Below are 20060 nucleotides of genomic sequence, written 5' to 3'. Positions count from 1 at the left end.
ACCGGGGTCAAACAGGGCTGCGTCATTGCTCCAACCCTCTTCTCAATCTTCCTCGCTGCCATGCTCCACCTCATAGTCAACAAGCTCCCCACTGGAGTGGAACTAAACTACAGAACCAGTGGGAAGCTGTTTTACCTTCGCCGCCTACAGGCCAGGTCCAAGACCACCCCGACCTCTGTTGTCGAGCTACAGTACGCGGATGATGCCTGCGTCTGCGCACATTCAGAGGCTAAACTCCAGGATATAGTCAATGTATTCACTGAGGCATACGAAAGCATGGGCCTTATGCTTAACATCCGTAAGACAAAGGTCCTCCACCAGCCTGTCCTCGCCGCACAGCACAGCCCCCAGTCATCAAGGTCCACGGCGCGGCCCTGGACAACGTGGACCATTTCCCATACCTCGGGAGCCTCTTATCAACAAAAGCAGATATTGATGAGGAGAGTCAGCACCGCCTCCAGTGCGCCAGCGCAGCCTTCGGCCGCCTGAGGAAATATTATCTGAATGGCGGCAGATTAGGAAAAGGGGAGGTGCAATGAGACTTGGGTGTCATGGTACATTAGTCATTGAAAGTTGGCATGCAGGTACAGCAGGCGGTAAGAAGGCAAAAGGCATGCTGGCCTTCATTGCTAGGGGATTTGAGTACAGGAGCAGGGAGGTCTTATTGCAGTTGTACAGGACCTTGGTGAGGCCTCACCTGGAATATTGTGTTCAGTTTTGGTCTCCTATTCTGAGGAAGGACATTCTTGCTATTGAGGGAGTGCAGCAAAGGTTCACCAGACTGATTCCTGGGATGGCAGGACTGACAAATGAGGAGAGACTGGATCGACTGGGCCTGTATTCACTGGAGTTTGGAAGAATGAGAGGGGATCTCATAGAAACATATAAAATTCTGATGGGACTGGACAGGTTAGATGCAGGAAGAATGATCCCAATGTTGGGGAAGTTCAGAACCAGGGCTCACAGTCTAAGGATAAGGGGTAAGCCATTTTGGACCGAGATGAGGAGAAACTTTTTCACTCAGAGTTGTGAACCTGTGGAATTCTCTACTGCAGAGAGTTGTTGATGCCAGTTCATTAGATATATTCAAGAGGGAGTTAGGTATGGCCCTTACAGATAAAGGGATTAAGGGGTATGGAGAGAAAGCAGGAAAGGGGTACTGAGGTGAATGATCAGCCATGATCTTATTGAATGGTGGTGCAGGTTCGAAGGGCCGAATGGCCTACTCCTGCACCTATTTTCTATGTTTCTATATTTCTAAGAGTGTTCGTAGACCAGGCCTTCAAATCTACCACCAAGCTCATGGTCTACAGGGCTGTAGTAATACCTGCCCTCCTGTATGGCTCAGAGACATGGACCATGTACAGTAGACACCTCAAGTAGCTGGAGAAATACCATAAACGATGCCTTCGCAAGATCCTACAAATCCCCTGGGTGGACAGACGCACCAACATTAGCGTCCTCGACCAGGCCAACATCTCCAGCATTGAAGCACTGACCACACTTGATCAGCTCCGGTGGGCAAGCCATATTGTCCGCATGCCAGACACGAGACTCCCAAAGTGCCACCCTCCCTTACCCTCAACGATTGTCTGTCCCACCTGTGGCAGGGACTATGGCTCTCGTATTGGACTGTTCAGCCACCTAAGGACTTCTTCTAAGAGTGGAAGCAAGTCTTCCTCGATTCCGAGGGGCTGCCTATGATGATGATGATGGTAGGCTGTAGGCCAGATCCAATACCAGCCCAACCTCTGTCATCGAGCTACAGTACGGGGACGACGCATGCGTCTGCGCGCATTCAGAGATTGAACTCCAAATCATAGATAACATCTTCACTGAGGCGTACGAAAGCATGGGCCTTACATTAAGCATCCGTAAGACAAAGGTGCTCCACCAGCCTGCCCCCGTCATACAGCACTACTCCCAGTCATCAAGATCCACGGCGCGGCCCTGGACAACGTGGACCACTTTCTATACCTCGGGAGCCTATTTTCAACAAGGGCATACATCGACGACGAGATTCAACACCGCCTCCAATGTGCCAGTGCAGCCTTTGGCCACCTGAGGAAAAGGTTGTTCGAAGATCAGGCCCTCAAATCTGCTACCAAGCTCATGGTCTATAGGGCTGTAGTGATACCCGCCCTCCTGTATGGCTCAGAGACGTGGACCATATACAGCAGACACCTCAAATTGCTGGAGAAATACCACCAACCACGTGTCCGCAAGATCCTGCAAATCCCCTGTGAGAACAGACGCACCAACATTAGCGTCCTTGACCAGACCAACATCCCTAGCATCGAAGCACTGACCACACTCGACCAGCTCCGCTGGCGGGCCACACTGTTCGCATGCCTGACACAAGACTCCCAAAGCAAGCGCTCTACTCGGAACTCCTCAATGGCAAGTGAGCCCAAGGTGGGCAGAGGAAATGTTTCAACGAAACCCTCAAAGCCTCCTTGATAAAATGCAACATCCCCACCAACACCTCAAAATGCTCTTGAATAAGCCTTCTTCCAGCTCGATGCTGCATAGAAAAAGCAGGTACCGGAATAATGGCAGAGATATTATAGCTCCCATTTTTTTAAATGCCCTTAAATATCCTTAAAAGGGAACTATGAACTAACAAAAACTCAGTGTGTAAAACACAGCCTTCCCTCCAAATCCTTTTATGCAATGAACTATTGCTCCATTTTTCAAGATGGCGCCATAAGACTTGATTTTTTTTCAGGTGTGTTTTTAGGCCGGTGATAAAAATGGTGATATTGGCAGTGTTGCATGCCGATTGACGTCACAAAAACAGCAAAAAAAATAGTCTGCCGGTAATTTTTAGCGCTGATGCAAAATCGCCGCCGAATTTTCCGATCAGGCACTAAATTTTGTGCGACTCGTTTAGCGCCCATAAAAATTACTTTTTCAGCTTCGCCACAGCGCTAAACAGGCACAAACCTGCCGAATTTCTAGCCTCAAGTGCGAATGTAAATTGTTCCTTGCTATATTGCAAGGTTCAAGGGTTGCAAATTGGGTTATTAATAGAGATTTGATTGCCACTACAGGCTAAATAGAATTCTTTTTTGGAAACTAGTCTGTGGTTTGAGATAATGAGGCCTAAATTCCAATCGCCCCAAACCGGGCATGATTCTGGCAGTGCACCAGAATGGAAAGACCCAAAAAGTGAAGTCAATTTGTCCTCGGGCCTCATCAGAATAAATCAGGTGAGCTGTGGGCACAACACAGCTCGTCTGGCGAGACCATACAAATTTTGGCTCATGTTGAGACCCAGAGGTATGTCTGGAAAGGGGGCAGAGACAATTGAGAGGGAGTAACAAGGACAGAGAAGGTGTGGATGGGCCAGTAGCAGCCTACATTTACTTTGTGGAGCAAGGAGGAGCACTCCAGCTCCTTCCAACTTCACAAAATACTAAAAACAAATGTTTTGGGACCTTTTTTCAACAGTGATCAGCGGTCCCTTTAAGCAAGCACATCACAAGTTCTGATTAGGGTGAGCAAATTTAGGAGTCTAGGTCTGAAATGAGCACAGGAGCCTCATTTCAATATTGAAATAAAGTCTGCATTTATTTCAGGTGGCCTATAAAAAAGCACCAACCAATTTAGCAGTGGTTCTTAGCAGAGATTTAATAGCAGCCTTGATTGGGTGAATATGGAAAGATGGAAAATCAGTAACACGGAGTCATCCAATTTAAAATTGTGAGGTTAGTATAAATTTCTTTATGCAGGGCATTGTTGGAGCATGAAATGTTTTGCCACCAAAAGCAGTTGAGGCAGTGATCATTGCATCGTTTAGGAGAAAATAGGATAAATATTTGAATTAGAGGAAGATACAAGGCTGTGTGGAGAGAAAGATTAGTTAGTATTGATCTCATCATCATCGGCAGTCCCTCGAGCGAGGATGACTTGCTTCCACAAAAGGACCCGATGTTCCAGTCCTGAACTCCAATTGAGGGGGTGGAAGATGCCTGTGCGTGGATTTTTTTAACGTGTGGTGACTATTGCATATTGGCCACCACAGGGGCTTGACAGAGCTAGGCCTTTATGCAGTGGCAAGGGTTGAACCAGGACGACTGGAAACCTGCTCTGCTGCACGGATCTAGTGCACACATGAGGATTGATCTAGCAAAGAGCCAGCACAGGTACAATGAACCAAATGGTCATCTGTGCTGTAAACTTTTATAGACGTGATCTGAAGAGGGAGCGAGTTTGATGGGCTAGTTGGCTTTTTCTCATTCCATACTTTTATAGGCAAATATAGATCACACAACAATAACTGGTGTGAAATATCAGTAAGGCCTGTTTCATTTCCTTATCTAGGCTGCAACATGACAACAATTTCTAACAATTTTTCTATCGGTAAGTAAAAATGACTGATGCTGTCTCTCTATTAATGAAAACATAATTTATAGGTTTTGTTGTTATTTATTACAATATATTTAAATACCTTATTCACTTTTTGATTATAATTGAATGAGAGGTACCTATGCTGGGGAATGCCTTCAATGTAAAATACTTGCAATGTTAGGTCTCATGCAGGTTACTCATTGAACAAAAATCTCTCCAGGCTGATATTTTATGAGAGTTGATATGTTAAATTGATATTAATTGCTTGTATCTTCAATAATGATGTTCAACAGACAGAACGCAGATTAGCATCATTTTTGTTTGGTGATTCGAGGCCATAATTTATTTGCTGAAGTGAAAACAGTTGAGGGTAGATTTTCACCTTCACTGCCTGGGCAGTAATCTGGTGGAGTTGATCACAAGCCTTTCACAGAACTCATCTGATTTTCATTCCATTGAAATATATGGAATGAAAACCAGACTGGTTCTGTAAAGGGCAGGTGATCAGTTCCGCCAGATTGCTACCCAAGCAGTGAAGTTGAAAATCTATTCCATTCATTCAGAGGCAACAAGCAGCAAAACCTCTCCCGTGCTGCTTTAGGAAATGAATTGCAGCCTCCAATCAGTATTCTGCAGCAAAAATAAAGTTGATCGCTGTCATGTTTTAGGATATTTTGATTATTGAGCCAAGGTAATTCAGCTCACCAGAGACTAAATCCACAGAACACACCTTGCTTCTGTGAATGTGGATCTAATCCAGATCAGGCGGCAGGAGAAATTGTATTTCTCACACACCATGTCAGTTTGCGACAATGTGATTAATTGTGGTAGAAACTAGTCTTGGGCGGTAGCACAAAATGGGTGTTATTGTATCAACCGTCCACTATACTCCCGGACGATATTCAGTTCGCTTCACTCCAACAGAACCGATTCTCAAGCGGGGCCTATAACAGATGGCCGATATGATAAGGGCCATTTCGTGTTATTGGGTGCAATATTAGAATGGCCTTGCCACACAGAGTAGGGTCTTAGCTGAACAAGCCATTCAGGTGCAATGAGGTTTCTGATTTGAAATACCAGGCTTGAAAGGCAGCTAAATCGGCCAATTGTTGGGCACAGCAGCCGAGGGAGCATCAGAGGTCAACTCTTTGGCCAGAGAATTCTAGAATGCAAGTCAATGGGAGAGAACTCCCTTTCTAAGCTGCAGCCGACTAGTTTCAGAGTTCCACTTATCAGAACATTTTTGTTTTAAAAATAAAACAATTTGTTGGTTTACAATTGACATCACCTTCAGGACATACACATGCAAGATTACAGTATCGAGTTCACACAACAAATTCTACAATCTCCAGGTCGTCATCATATGACGAGATACTTGGCAGTAAAGGTGAACTCCTGATCATAGGTGACGTGGGGTCCACTTAGTGGACACACTGAACCTGGAGAATATCTAATGCAGACATAAAATTTGTAATGACCATCATTCTGCCTGGCATGAACAGTCACTCCCATCTGCAACTGAAGTTAGCTGAGCGATTCCACTATCTCCACTATCGTGAAATGTTAGTCAGGTTGAGCTATGATGCAACTATTGCCTTGTCACAAAACAAAGAGCTTCTATTGTAAATTTTTTCTAAAGTAAATGGACCATAAAATGGAAAGTTATTCTTTTGCTATATTATTTTTGCTCTTGGGATGTGGGTAATGCAATGTTTACCACCCACCCTTAGTTGCTTTCAAAGCATTAACGGTCACCACATAATGTAGTAGTATTAGGCAGTCCCTCCTATTGAGGATGCCCCGCTTCCATACCAAAAAGGAATGAGTTTACAGGTGTTTTAATGAGGGACCTGACATCTAGGTCCCGAACATACTGAAGGCTGGAAGATGCCTATGCATGGATTCTTTTAACGTGGGGAGGCCGTTGCACACCAGCCACCACACAAGCTTGACAGAGCTAGGTCTTGGTCCAGTGGCAAGGGTTAACCAAGACAACTGGAGACTAAGCTCTGCTGCACGGATCTAATGCTCCTACTATCCATAGATCGCAGTGTGGGCTGGCCCGTGCTGCCCCTGGGCCCTCACCTCTTCTAGGCTCTGAACCCTCGCCTCTCCTGGGCCCCGATCACGACGTTCCTGGGTCTCGATCTCTCACTGCTCCTCCACCCCGATCAAAAATGGAGCAGTAAGAAACAGGACATCAATTAGTCTCCTCTTATCTTGGAGACATCAAATATCGACACTGTTATTTGAAATATCAAAATATTAAACTCCAGCCTAGTTGAAGGGTTATTAACATCAGCAGCACTATATAGTGTAGTGTAGAGTCACATGCAGGCCAGACTTAGATAGTGGTAGCAGGTTCCTTTCCTGAAGGGCATTAGTGAACCAGTTTGTTTTTTATGACAATGCAGCAACTCTGCAAAGGCTGAAAGTAACTTTCTCTGGCTGGTTAGTGGCTCTAAGTTGCCCAAAATAAATGAGGGTAATTCATATATTATACAGGAGCGTCCTCAGCTCCTTCGCTCCGGCCACCTCATGCTCCAGCCGCTCCGTGCTGCCTCTCCCAGGAGAGGCGTGAGTTCAGGGCCAGGGGCCCAGGGGCAGCACAGGCCAGCCCACACTGCGATATTTGTGCGCACTAGGTCTGTGCAGCAGAGCTGGTCTCCAGTTGTCTTGGATAACCCTTGCTACTAGACCAAGACCTAGCTCTGTCAAGCCCGTGTGGTAACTGGTGTACAATGGCCACTACACGTTAAAAAAATTCACACACAGGCATCTTAGATCCTTCAGGATATAGTCCAGGACCTGGAATATTAGGTCCTTCATTGAAACACCTGTGAACTCATCCTTTTTTGGCATGGAAGCAAGTTATCCTCATATCAAGGGACTGCCTATGATGATGATGATGATACAGGAATACTTCTCATGCATAAAATCAAACAAATGGCAGCTACATTTTGTATTATATAACTGAAAAACTTGTTACAAAAGCAACTTTAAGTGCCAAATATTGCTCTCAAGTTTAATATTAATTCTATAAACACTACAACACTTTCTGCGCATTTGCTTTTTGGATGACTCTTCCACTTGATATCCTAGTCAACAAATTTAGCATTTTCCACTCTGCATCCTGAGTCAGATCGAGCATTCCTAGGTCAGTTACAGTTGAAGTTAGAAGGGTAAACTCCCTGTACTCTGCTCAAATAAAGTAGACTGATTACTACTTTAAAAGAGCACCGTTCTTGCAGAATGACATTCAAAGATACATTTTGTGAGGGAAGGCTCCCAGTGCAGCACCTTCCTTGACAGGAGTGTGGATCAGATCATTGGACACAAGGGACAGCCATTTAATCCTTGACGCTCCCAATTTGCTCGTGATTAATTTTAATGACCTGAAAATTAGGAGCACCGCGAATTGATCATGCTGACCTCTGCACCTAAATCTCTGATCTGCACTCCTGTCCAGGAGGCCCTGCACCAGGAGCCTCGCCAGGCAAAACATAATTTTCACTTCAGGGGGAATCGGTTCAAGTTTCGACATAACTCATTAGTATAATCACAAATATAAAATCTTCCATGAACCAGCACAACCGGTCAGTGTAATGGAACATCATCAGTTATTGTTTTTGTTTGCAGTAAAAAATATTCATTGATGTATTTAAGAGTGTTAACCTGGTCCAGCTATATGAATGCAGCTAAAAATGAGTTTATCTCCAAAAATAAGCATTTTTATTCAGAGTGCCTAATCCTCCAGCTGTGAGTAACCTGATTTTAAATCACTGAACATGACTTAAAAAACTATACTGACCCATTTACAAGTTTCATTGGTGAACACTGGTCAGTTTCTTCATCAATTCAATTTTTTTTAATATGTAAAAACTTTAAAAATGTGCCTACTAGTGCCTGTGCGCCTAAAAACTAGCTCAATTTGGAGAGCCTCCTCGAACAGCTGAAAATGGGTGCAGTCGGAGGAAACCCGCCAACCTCATTATTTCAATCTGGGGCCTTGGCCAGTTTTGTGGTTGGGACAGGCTTCGGGCGAAAAGATCTTAAACCAGCGTTAAAGATGGCAGAAACTCAATTTATGCTTGACAAAACCGAAGCGTTTAAAATTACCTGAGCATTTGCGCTGGTTTGGCCAATTTAATCTATTTTGCACTGATAAAATTAACGCAAACTAGCGGAAAGTCTACCCGAGACCCTTTGGTGCCAATTAGTGTTGCATGTTGAACAGTTTTGTGCTTTGGGTTCACTAGGAATTGGGCTAAGATTGAATTGCTGAGCAAACTCGTATCACTTAGAACTCCAGCCCCATTAAGACTGTCTCTCAACCCATTCCTCTGGGCTTGATTTGAGGTTCCAAAGGTGCTCTATAGGTTTCATTATAGAATCTCTCACAGTTACCTATAACTCTTTATTGTTTTCACTCAATTTGCTGGCTCCAAGCTAAAGGAATGACAACTATATTTAATCAGAGTTTTTATTTTTACCCCAACTAGTTGTGCTTATTCTTTCTACTATTGTAGATACGACAAACATGTAAGAACTTTATTTATTGTAATATACTCTGATAAAATATTGCCAAATATTTAACTTTGATCTTCACAACCACCTCCACAGGCCGATTTATTTTTACTTACTTGTACTTTCCTGTATTGGTCATACGATCTTTTACTAGGTGAGGCGCCTGTACTACAAAATTGTTTCTCAGTGCTCGCCCTGCACAGCCAATGGTCTCAGAATATATCTATCACAGAGAAAAACAAAGAATTTGCTTTGGCTCCAGAATTTATCTTGCATCTGTAACAACAACGCAAGATATTTAACATGTTTCAGAAAGTCATTTGATTTTTGGGATGAGCCCAAATTATATTTAATAATTGCACCAGCCGCCACTCAAAAGATGAATTCAAAAATTAGGATTAAACCAAACAAGACCCATAAATGTTACCATCAGCATACTGCAGTTCTGGTGTGATGCATGCAACCACTTTTCCTGTTTGGTACATGAAGAGCTTTACCTTCTCTCCTTCAGAAGGGTAACATTAAAATAGTTGCCACCTTCTGTCTCTTGTATCACATGCAGATGGGTGAATGAAACTCCATGCGGGGGCATTTGTCGAGGATACAACTATCGATGGCTGTCAACTTCTTTCAGCATTACACTTTGTGAGGACAGTGCAAGAATTTCTTAGTTACTTAAAGTTTTTATTCGCCCTTACTAAAATTGTTTCCTTCATTAATCCAAAGTTTTCTAATTACAGACGGGTAGAAATGAATCTGGACCCATGTTTGGGTCCAGGTTCGACGCTGTGTGATTAGTACGGCCAGAAGTAGGAGGCCCCAGGATCGATCGAAATTGATTCTCAGGCTTCATCAGCCTACTCGCCGCCGCTGGTCGCGATTCCACAGGCAACTCATTGAACAAAGACTTGAATTTCAGGTCACCTGCCCTGCTGGCAGCAGCCATCAGGTAAGTCTCCGGGGGGAGTTTTGGAGCGGGATGCAGAGGGAGGGGCAATCGCGATGTCTCTGGAGCCAGAGGAGCACTCTGCTCTGCCGGTTTCGCAGGGAGGTTTTTAATAAAATACATTTTTTCGCAACCTATCTTTGGATGACAGCCACCGGGGGCACTGCAGATTCCTGAGTGATTCCTGCCCTGCTCAGCAGAGACAAATTTCTAAAAGGGGACCTCAACAGGTTCATTTACATAACCTTACTGAGTTCGTTGAAACCTGATCACGTTTTTTGATGAAATAACAGAGCGTATTGATGAAGGTAGTGCAGTAGATGGTGTGTATATGGCATTTCAAAAGGCATTTGATAAAGTACCACATAACTTATTCAGAAAATAGAAGCACATGGGATTAAAGGAATAATGATAACTTGGATACATAATTGGCTATGGGATAGGAGGCAGAAAGTCGTGGTGAATGAATATTTTTCTGAAGGGAGAGAAATATGCAGTGGAGTTCCAGGGATCTGTATTAGAACCATTGCTTTTCTTGTTATATATAAATGACCTGGAATTGAGTAGAGGGAGTACAATTTTGAAGTATACGGATGATACAAAACTTGGCAATGTAGTAAATAGTGACCAGGATAGTAGCAGACCTCATAAGGACATAAACAAACTGGTGAAATGGGCAGACTCATGGCAGATGCAATTTAATGCGGATATGTGTGAAGTGATATACTTTGGGAGAAACAACATAATCTAAATTGTACTATTTTGAGGGGGTGTAAGAATAGAGGGACATGGGACTGCATATTCACAAATCCTTGAAGGTGGCAGGGCAAGGTGATAAGGCAGTTAACAAAGTGTATAGAATACTTGGCTTTGTAAATAGGGGCTTTGAATACAGAAACAAGGAAGTTATGCTAACCTTTATAAATCACTGGTTAGGCCTCAGCTGGAGTATTGTGTACAATTCTGGGCACCACATTTTAGGAAGGGTGTCAAGGCCTTGGAAAGGTTACACAGGAGATTTATCAGGATGATACCAGGAATGAGGGACAACAACAACTTGTATTTGTACAGTGCCTTTAACGTAGTAAAACATCTCAAGGCGCTTCACAGGAGCGCTTCACATAAGACAAAAGATTTGACACCGGGACATAAGGAGAAATTAGGGCAGATGACCAAAAGCTTGGTCGAAGAGCTAGGTTTTTTAGGAGTGTCTTAAAGGAGGAAAGAAGTAGAGAGTTGGAGAGGTTTAGGTAGGGAATTCCAGAGTTTAGGACCTAGGCAACAGAAGGCATGGCCACCAATGATTGAGTGATTAGAATCAGGGATACTCAAGAGGGCAATATTAAAGGAGTGCAGATATCTTGGGGGGATGCGGGTGGTTGTGGGGTTCAAGGAGATTACAGACATAGGAAGGAGCGAGGCCATGCAGGGATTTGAAAACAAGGATGAGAATTTTGAAATCGAGGCATTATTTAACTGGGAGCCAATGTAGGTCAGCGAGCACAGGGGGTGACGGATGAATGGGACTTGGTGCATGTTAGGACACAGGCAGCTGAGTTTTGGATGACCTCAAGTTTACGTAGGGTAGAATGTGGGAGGCCAGTCAGGAGTGCGCTGGAATAGCCAAGTCTAGAAGTAACAAAGGCATGGATGAGGGTTTCAGCAGCAGATGAGCTGAGGCAAGGACGGAGACGGGCAATGTTACGGAGGTGGAAATAAACGATCTTGGTTATGCTGCGGATATGTGCTCGGAAACTCATTTCAGGGTCAAATATGACGCCAAGGTTGTGAACAGTCTAGTTCAGCCTCAGACAGATGTTAGGGAGAGGGATGGAGTCAGTGTCTAGAGAACGGAGTTTGTGGCGGAGACCAAAAACAATAGCTTCGGTCTTGCCAATATTTAATTGGAAAAAATTTCTGCTCATCTAGAACTGATTGTCGGACAAGCAGTTTGACAATTTAGAGACCATGGAGGGATCGAGAGAGGTGGTGGCGAGGTAGAGCTGGGTGTCATCAGCATACATGTGGAAACTGACACTGTTTTCGGATGATGTTGCCAAGGGGCAGCATGTAGATGCGAAAAGGAGGGGTCCAAGGATAGATCCTTGGGGGACACCAGAGGTAATGGTGCGGGAGCAGGAAGAGAAGCCATTGCAGATGACTTCAGCCAAGTGGAGAGATTGGAGAAGCTAGGATTGTTCTCCTTAGTGCTGAGAAGGATAAGGGGAGACCTAATAGAAGTATTCAAAATTATGAGGGGTTTTGATAGAGCAAGTATGGAGAAATTGTTTCCTCAGGCAAGTGGGTTGATAATCAGAGCTTATAGATATAAAATAATTGGAAAAAGAATTAGAAGGTAAATTAGGAAAATTATTTCACACAAAGGGTTGTTATGATCTGGAATGCACTATTTGTAGGGTAGTTGAATCAGATTCCATAGACACTTTAAAAAGGGAACTGGACATTATTTGGAGAGAGGTAATTTGCAGGGTTATACTAAATTGGACAGTTCTTTCAAAAAACACCCCATTGCTAAATTGGAATACTTTACACCAGTTTTGCACCCTAAAAACAGACACAATGCATACCAATTTCTACCCCAGCCTCTTTTATTTCTGAATTGAAAAAAACACTTAGTTGCTTACAGTTGATTTAAACCAACATTTTTGATTCAAATTGAAGGAAAAATAAATTCTAAAAGTATGGCCTAAGGATGAGGCCAAACCCATGTAATGCACATGATAAGTGTCCCCAAGGATAGATCCACTAACTACATCCAACTAGGGCCATGAGTTTGGCCATAATACATGAACCAACTTGGGGCTTGAATCAAGCCAGTCTTCTTTACAAGTGCTGCATCTGGACATTCCAGCAAACAGCCAGAGATCAGAGTTACGGTGTATCCAGTTATTCCATTTCAGAATTTGCATGATGCCTATTTAGTATTGAAATAACTTTTAGAATCACAATACTTCATTGAGAATTAGTGCGCATGAGACAGACAGTTAGAGTACCCCATTTTAATGAATAATCGATAAATAACTATCAGCTAAAGCTGATTGTGGAATTGTTTTTCTTTACACTAATGGTATAAAACATTTGTCATGTGCAATGGCCATCTCCTGCTGCTCCTTGGTACAGAAACAGTGGACCAAGCGGCTTCCTCTGTAAACTCATATATGATTCTTACCGTTCTTTTGGAATTTGATGGATGATATTCAGCATTCTTTTCCAAGTTGGCCATCTGCTAATGAAAGAATGTAACCATTATTATTGTGTATCAGAAGAAGAAAATCTTCCAACTGTTATTCTGGCAATAACTAAACAAATCCCTTGGATGATAAGAGAACCCATCAACATACTTATGTACTTCCTTTGCTCAACTGAACGACCATGCTTTAACTTGGTTTGAAATATGGAAAGTGTGTGAAAGCCTGCTCACTATAAGCAGTGGGGAATGTATTCCCCTCAGCTTTAATGAGGTAGATTTTGACTTTGGGTACTTTTTGGTCGGGTGATGGGTAGGCATTCGGGCTGCACAAGTGATGCCATCAGTCAGAGACACAAGCCATTTTGATGGTCAGGCCTCATTTAAATTTAATTGGTCAACTGCCATTGCATTTCCAGCAGTAACAGGCAGTCTGCTCAACTGGAGCTCCCTTGCTGACTGCTTTCATGTTCACACAGCAGCCACTCTATTGCACATTACTATCAATCCATTCTGCTTACAACTTGCTGCTTCTCCCTCTCAGCATGCATACTATATGAAGCTGCCTCACACATCTGCATAACCCTGTATAAGATCACACACTAACAAACTCCCACTCAGTTTGCACCAGAAGCTGACTCACAGCAACGAGGAGAGGAACAGAACCAGTGGAAGGCCTAACTCCATGAAGGCCGGATGGAGGAGGAATCAATAGAGACCATTGGAGCAGGCAGGTCTAGGAACTTGGTAATGGTGAGGCTGGAAGACATGCTCACCAGGCTGTCTGCCTATTTCTCTTATTTTTGCTTTTTCCTAAACAATTACACATAGAAGGCAGTTTGCCAACCTGGTGCTGCATTGCACTACCTCTCATCTGCTACTGCCTAGCCATGCTGACCCAGGGCTCCTCTCCCTTTTTTCTTGGTTAACTCCACAACTCAGACCATGATGATCATGACTCTGAGGGGAACAAACCTCCCAAATAAGCACCAGCACTTGCTCCATCCCTCCCAAGCACCAGCACAGTAATCGGCACCCCGGGTGGGATGGATAATAAGGTAGAAGGCTCTGCACCTGGTCAATCACCAAGCACAAATGAGCAGAAGCAGGGCTAATGGGAAGGACAGCCCAGGAGAAGAGTTGCCAGAGGGTAAGCTCAGATAATAGTTCTGCTGGAGAGGTACCCGTTTGAGCTTCAATCAAAGCTACAAGAGCTGGTGACACATGCTGTACTGACATTAAGGGCCCAATCTACAAAGGGCACTGGACCAGTTCAGGCAGCGAAAGCATTGTTTGAGCAGTCCAATCATCTGCTCCCCGATGGCTCTAATGGTGTCATGTCTCAGGTTGTATCTCCACTTTGCCAATGAGCATAGGTTTCATATATGTGTCATGAGCCAGGTCCAAAGTGGATAGCCCTTCTCCCCATACAAGCCTCTGACTTGTTGGAGCAAAGAATGGGCAGGGGATGGACTGGTGCAGTATGTAGATAGCATGACAGCTGTCAAGGAAGCAGGCACAGAGCTGCATGATACCCTGTTGGTTCACTCACCAGCTGCATGTTATGGGAGTGAGAATCTTTTCTGTTCATGAAGCCTGCTGGTGTATTGAGAGGATAAAAACCTTACAGCCCTTTATTGCTGGCTTTTAGCATCCATGGGGAATGTTCTAAATTTGTTGGCCTTGACAAAGAAGGTGTCAAAGACCTGCTCGATTCAGGCATGGACTGCAGACTGACTAACATAACTAATGTCATTTGCTGCAGCCTGGAAAGAGCCCTAGGCAATAAACTTAAGGGCCGTATTTACTTTCATTGCTGTAGGTAATGCCTGGCCAGCTGGGAGTATGGCTTGTGGGTCTTGGTGTAAGAGACTACACAGGTCTGTGGCAGCCTCGATGGAGAAACGTTGCATCCTGACGTACTGCTCCTCGGAAAACTAGGGGTAACTGATGCTGGGCATACAGACCCTCCTGGAAGTGGAAGAGTAAGGGGTGGGGGACAATGTTCGGCAGCACATTCAGGCGTTAAAGATCCTTCAAGGTGACATGATGGGATCGTGAACTGAAATGCTAGTTTAGCCCGGGTTTAGCGCAAGATGCCAGCTTGATGAAGGAGTTGATGTGCGCTAGGAATGGCCACCCAGAAGTTGGCTAAGGGGCTGATTGCCTGTTAAAATGCCGGCTAGCACTCATTAAGGAGGGAGCATGGCTTTTTGGTGGTTAGCACTTGTCCTAACTCCCTCTCCTAACAGTGACCAGCTGTTCGGGAGTAAACAAGGCGTTGATGTGGATTTCAAGCGCTACTTGAAGGGATACTCACCATTTCATGTTCACTTGCTGCTGGAGCTGTGAATCGGATCACATCTGAGAACCTGTGCACCCTCTCTCTTGGTCTCTAAACCATCCTGCAACATGCCGCTATATGCCAGCCAGCGCACTCCACACCTTCCGTGGAAGTAGGTACGAGGAGCTAACATAAACTGCTCCACAAAAATTGCATCTAACCAGCAGTTTATATGGGAGTGCTGTCAAATGATACTTTTGTTCTATTCAGATTATTAATTGCATTTCTTTTACAATCCAAATTATACTTAGGCACAGTTTGCATTATCTAATATTAGACTTTGGTTATTTTAACTTTTTTCCAAACTAAAGTAAGTTAAATAAGCCTGGAAGATATTGTGAGCAATGTTATTGTACAAGTGCTTGGATCAAGTCTCTCTGCTATATTAACTGAGTCATGAACCTGTTCATTTTAAATGGTTAACTCTTCTGCTGTTATAGAGATAGCAATTAGATTTGAGCACATTAACAGTTGATACGATAACATCGCTCACAACGAAGCTAAAAAGTTTTTGAACACCTTACATTTCCTAACTCTCTTATTATAATTAATAATGTATCAGAAATTATTCAACTGAGAATTGTGTAAATAATTCAAAATAAATGCAGTAAATAATTAATTATTATGATGAATAGATTACTGTGTCCTGAACATTCAAAACATAGCAAATAATGGTTTTGTAATAGTTCGAAATTCTATCATATTTTGTGCCACCAATCCATTACCAAATGATATATATGTACGTTGTATTTTTGTTAGACAGAATCTTTCCCTTCCTTTGAATAATTCATAGCAGCTCTGTAATTGAGTTCAGGACTTACATTTCATTTATTCCACCACCCCCCACCACGCTCCACATACAAACACAATTCTAAACGTTTTCTCGAGAGGCTTCTAACAATTAAAAAGCAATTTTTTTCCTCATTTGTTTTCACCTATTTTAAGATGACAGCAATGCTCGGAGTAGCCATAATAATGGGGAAATAGTCTGTTGCTTCTTTCTACGCGTCTTGGTGTTTACTCATAGCAGCTTTTAAAAATTTATGACTAGAGCAAGTTATTCGCCAAAGTTACTTTTTTAAAAATCTGTGTTGCTATTGCAGATAAAGACCTCCGAAAACCCAGGTCACTTTGCCTTTCAACGTCTTTTTATTCATTTTACTAAGTACTAGAATTTATATTTGAGATAACTAATTAACTTAAAAGCAGATGAAAATGTGGCAACTTTCAGTTTCATTTCCTAATTTTTCAGAATTCTTGTTCTGAATTCGGTGTAGAACCTTCTTACTTGCATTCTTTTAAAGGAGTCTTGGAATTGTGCCATACACCAATCAACCTGATCTGGAGAAGATGCATGAAATAATACTGCTGAATAGGATGAGGAAATACTGAGGACACCTGTTAATATACCTCTCAGCTTGTCTGTCAAAAGGTAATAATGAGAATGTTTTACTCACCTTTGGGAGCAGAATTGCTCTGCTTGCAATGTACAGTGAATTTCACTATATGTCGTGACCAGACCAATTCTTCTTCCATGGGCTGCTGGTTTCCACACACAACATTTGGCAATGAAGCGTGCTGCAATGCTATCGCTCTAAAAGAAGCCAGGCACCTTTTGCAGTGATTTTTACTGCAATGTAATGGAGATTTAAATTTCAATTCCCTGGGGACATAAAAGGAGCGGCGAGCGGCCACAAGCAGCGTGGAGGCCCTGACCTGCGAGAGACCATCAGCGGGCAGGTCAGGACCATAAAAGGAATGGCGAGCGGCCTCGGGAGCAGCGTGGAGGCATGCAACTTCAGGGAGCAGCACAAGCTGGTGCAAGAGGGCGACTGCAGCAAAGAGTGACGTCAGTAAGGTCCAGGTCGGTGATTGAAGTGTGGGCAGACACAGCAGGAGTGGTGAGGTTGGGGTGATGGAGCGGCGAGAGACTGTAGAGGGATGTGATCGGGACCCAGGGGAGGCGTGAGTTCAGGACCAGGGGCCCAGGTGCAGCATGGGCCAGCCCACACTGCGATATGTGTGCGCACTGGGTCCGTGCAGCAGAGCAGGTTTCTAGTTGTCTTGGATAATCCTTGCCACTGAAACCAAGACCCAGCTCTGTCAAGCCCATGTCGTGGCTGGTGTTCAACTGCCACCACACGTTAAAATAATCCACGCACAGGCACTTTCCACCCTTGAGGATGTAGTTCGGGTTCTTCTTTCGAAACATCTGTGAACCCACCCTTTTTTTTGGCGTGGAATAAAGTCATCCTCGTTTCGAGTGACCGCCTATGATGATGAGCATGATATCACAGTAATGTGCAAATAAAAGTGATAATATGCAGCACTCCTAATTGTAATAACACCTGGATATAGCAACTTATCACATCACGACATCTCAAGGACATCACACACTGAATTACTTTTGAAGTACTGTGACTGTTGTCATCATAGGCAGTCCCTCGAAATCGAGGAAGACTTGCTTCCACTCTAAAAGTGAGTTCTCAGGTGATTCTACAGTCCAATGCGGGAATTACAGTCTCTGTCATAGGTCGAACAGACAGTCATTGAAGGAAAGGGTGGGTGGGGAGTCTGGTTTTCCACAAGCTCCTTCCCCTGTCTGCGTTTGGTTTCTGCATGCTCTCGGTGACGAGACTCGAGATGCTTCACGCCCTCCTGGATGCTCTACCTCCACTTAGGGCGGTCTTTGGCCAGGGACTCCCAGGTGTCGGTGGGGATGTTGCATTTTATCAGGGAGGCTTTGAGGGTGTCCTTGAAATGTTTCCTCTGTCCACCTGGGGCTCACTTGCTGTGTAGGAGTTCGAGTAGCGTGCTTCCTTTGGGAGTCTTGTGTCGGGCATGCGGAAAATGTGGCCCGCCCAACAGAGCTGGTCGAGTGTGGTCAGTGCTTCAATGCTGGGGATGTTGGCCTGATTGAGAACACTGATGTTGATGCGTCTATCCTCTCAGGGGGTTTGCAGGATCTTGCGGAGACATCGTTGGTGGTAGTTCTCTTGCGATTTGAGGTTCACTAAGGAGGACACAAACAACCTTCCGGATATAAAAGGGTTTAGAGGGTCTAGTAAGAAGGAGGAACTGAGGGAAATCCTTATTAGTCGGGAAATTGTGTTGGGGAAATTGATAGGATTGAAGACTGATAACTCCCCAGGGCCTGATGGTCTGCATCCCAGAGTATTAAGTAGGTGGCCTTGGAAATAACGGATGTATTGACAGTCATTTTCCAACATTCCATAGACTCTGGATCAGTTTCTATGGAGTGGAGGGTAGCCACTGTAACCCCACTTTTTAAAAAAGGAGGGAGAGAGAAAACAGGGAATTATAGACCAGTCAGCCTGACATCGATAGTGGGTAAAATGATGGAATCAATTATTAAGGATGTCATAGCAGCGCATTTGGAAAGAGGTAGGTTCAAGTCAGCATGGATTTGTGAAAGGGAAATCATGCTTGACAAATCTTCTGGAATTTTTTGAGGATGTTTCCAGTAGAGTGGACAAAGGAGAACCAGTTGATGTGGTGTATTTGGACTTCCAGAAGGCTTTCAACAAGGTCCCACACAAGAGATTAATGTGCAAAATTAAAGCACATGGGATTGGGGGTAGTGTGCTGACGTGGATTGAGAACTGGTTGGCAGACAGGAAGCAAAGAGTAGGAGTAAATGGGTACTTTTCAGAATGGCAGGCAGTGACTAGTGGGGTACCGCAAGGTTCTGTGCTGGGGCCCCAGCTGTTTACATTGTACATTAATGATTTAGACGAGGGGATTAAATGTAGTATCTCCAAATTTGCGGATGACACTAAGTTGGGTGGCAGTGTGAGCTGCGAGGAGGATGCTGTGAGGCTGCAGAGTGACTTGGATAGGTTAGGTGAGTGAGCAAATGCATGGCAGATGAAGTATAATGTGGATAAATGTGAGGTTATCCACTTTGGTGGTAAAAACAGAGAGACAGACTATTATCTGAATGGTGACAGATTAGGAAAAGGGCAGGTGCAACGAGACCTGGGTGTCATGGTACATCAGTCATTGAAGGTTGGCATGCAGGTACAGCAGGCAGTTAAGAAAGCAAATGGCATGTTGGCCTTCATAGCGAGGGGATTTGAGTACAGGGGCAGGGAGGTGTTACTACAGTTGTACAAGGCCTTGGTGAGGCCACACCTGGAGTATTGTGTACAGTTTTGGTCTCCTAACATGAGGAAGGACATTCTTGCTATTGAGGGAGTGCAGCGAAGGTTCACCAGACTGATTCCCGGGATGGCGGGACTGACATATCAAGAAAGACTGGATCAACTGGGCTTGTATTCACTGGAGTTCAGAAGAATGAGAGGGGATCTCATAGAAACGTTTAAAATTCTGACGGGTTTGGACAGGTTAGATGCAGGAAGAATGTTCCCAATGTTGGGGAAGTCTAGAACCAGGGGTCACAGTCTAAGGATAAGGGGTAAGCCATTTAGGACCAAGATGAGGAGAAACTTCTTCACCCAGAGAGTGATGAACCTGTGGAATTCTCTATCACAGAAAGTTGTTGAGGCCAATTCACTAAATATATTCAAAAAGGAGTTAGATGTAGTCCTTACTACTAGGGGGATCAAGGGGTATGGCGAGAAAGCAGGAATGGTGTACTGAAGTTGCATGTTCAGCCATGAATTCATTGAATGGCGGTGCAGGCTCGAAGGGCCGAATGG

At 44.1% G+C, this 20060-nt stretch overlaps 1 protein-coding gene across 1 annotated transcript in view; it reads right to left on the bottom strand.

Annotated features, from left to right (window-relative positions):
* LOC139264108 (rap guanine nucleotide exchange factor 4-like) overlaps nucleotides 1-20060 on the bottom strand; it is a 69265-nt gene that overhangs the window by 11583 nt on the left and 37622 nt on the right. The window contains exons 2-3 of the mRNA XM_070880199.1: nucleotides 13017-13073; nucleotides 8997-9103 (exon numbers count right to left, since the gene is read on the bottom strand). Coding sequence (XP_070736300.1) covers nucleotides 8997-9103; nucleotides 13017-13073 — 164 coding nt within the window. The remainder of the gene's footprint in view (nucleotides 1-8996; nucleotides 9104-13016; nucleotides 13074-20060) is intronic.

Source organism: Pristiophorus japonicus, chromosome 5, assembly GCF_044704955.1.
Source record: "Pristiophorus japonicus isolate sPriJap1 chromosome 5, sPriJap1.hap1, whole genome shotgun sequence".
NCBI classification, from domain to species: domain Eukaryota; kingdom Metazoa; phylum Chordata; class Chondrichthyes; family Pristiophoridae; genus Pristiophorus; species Pristiophorus japonicus.
The sequence above is the reverse complement of the archived record's forward strand: the minus strand, read 5'-3'. Positions and strand labels throughout refer to the sequence as shown.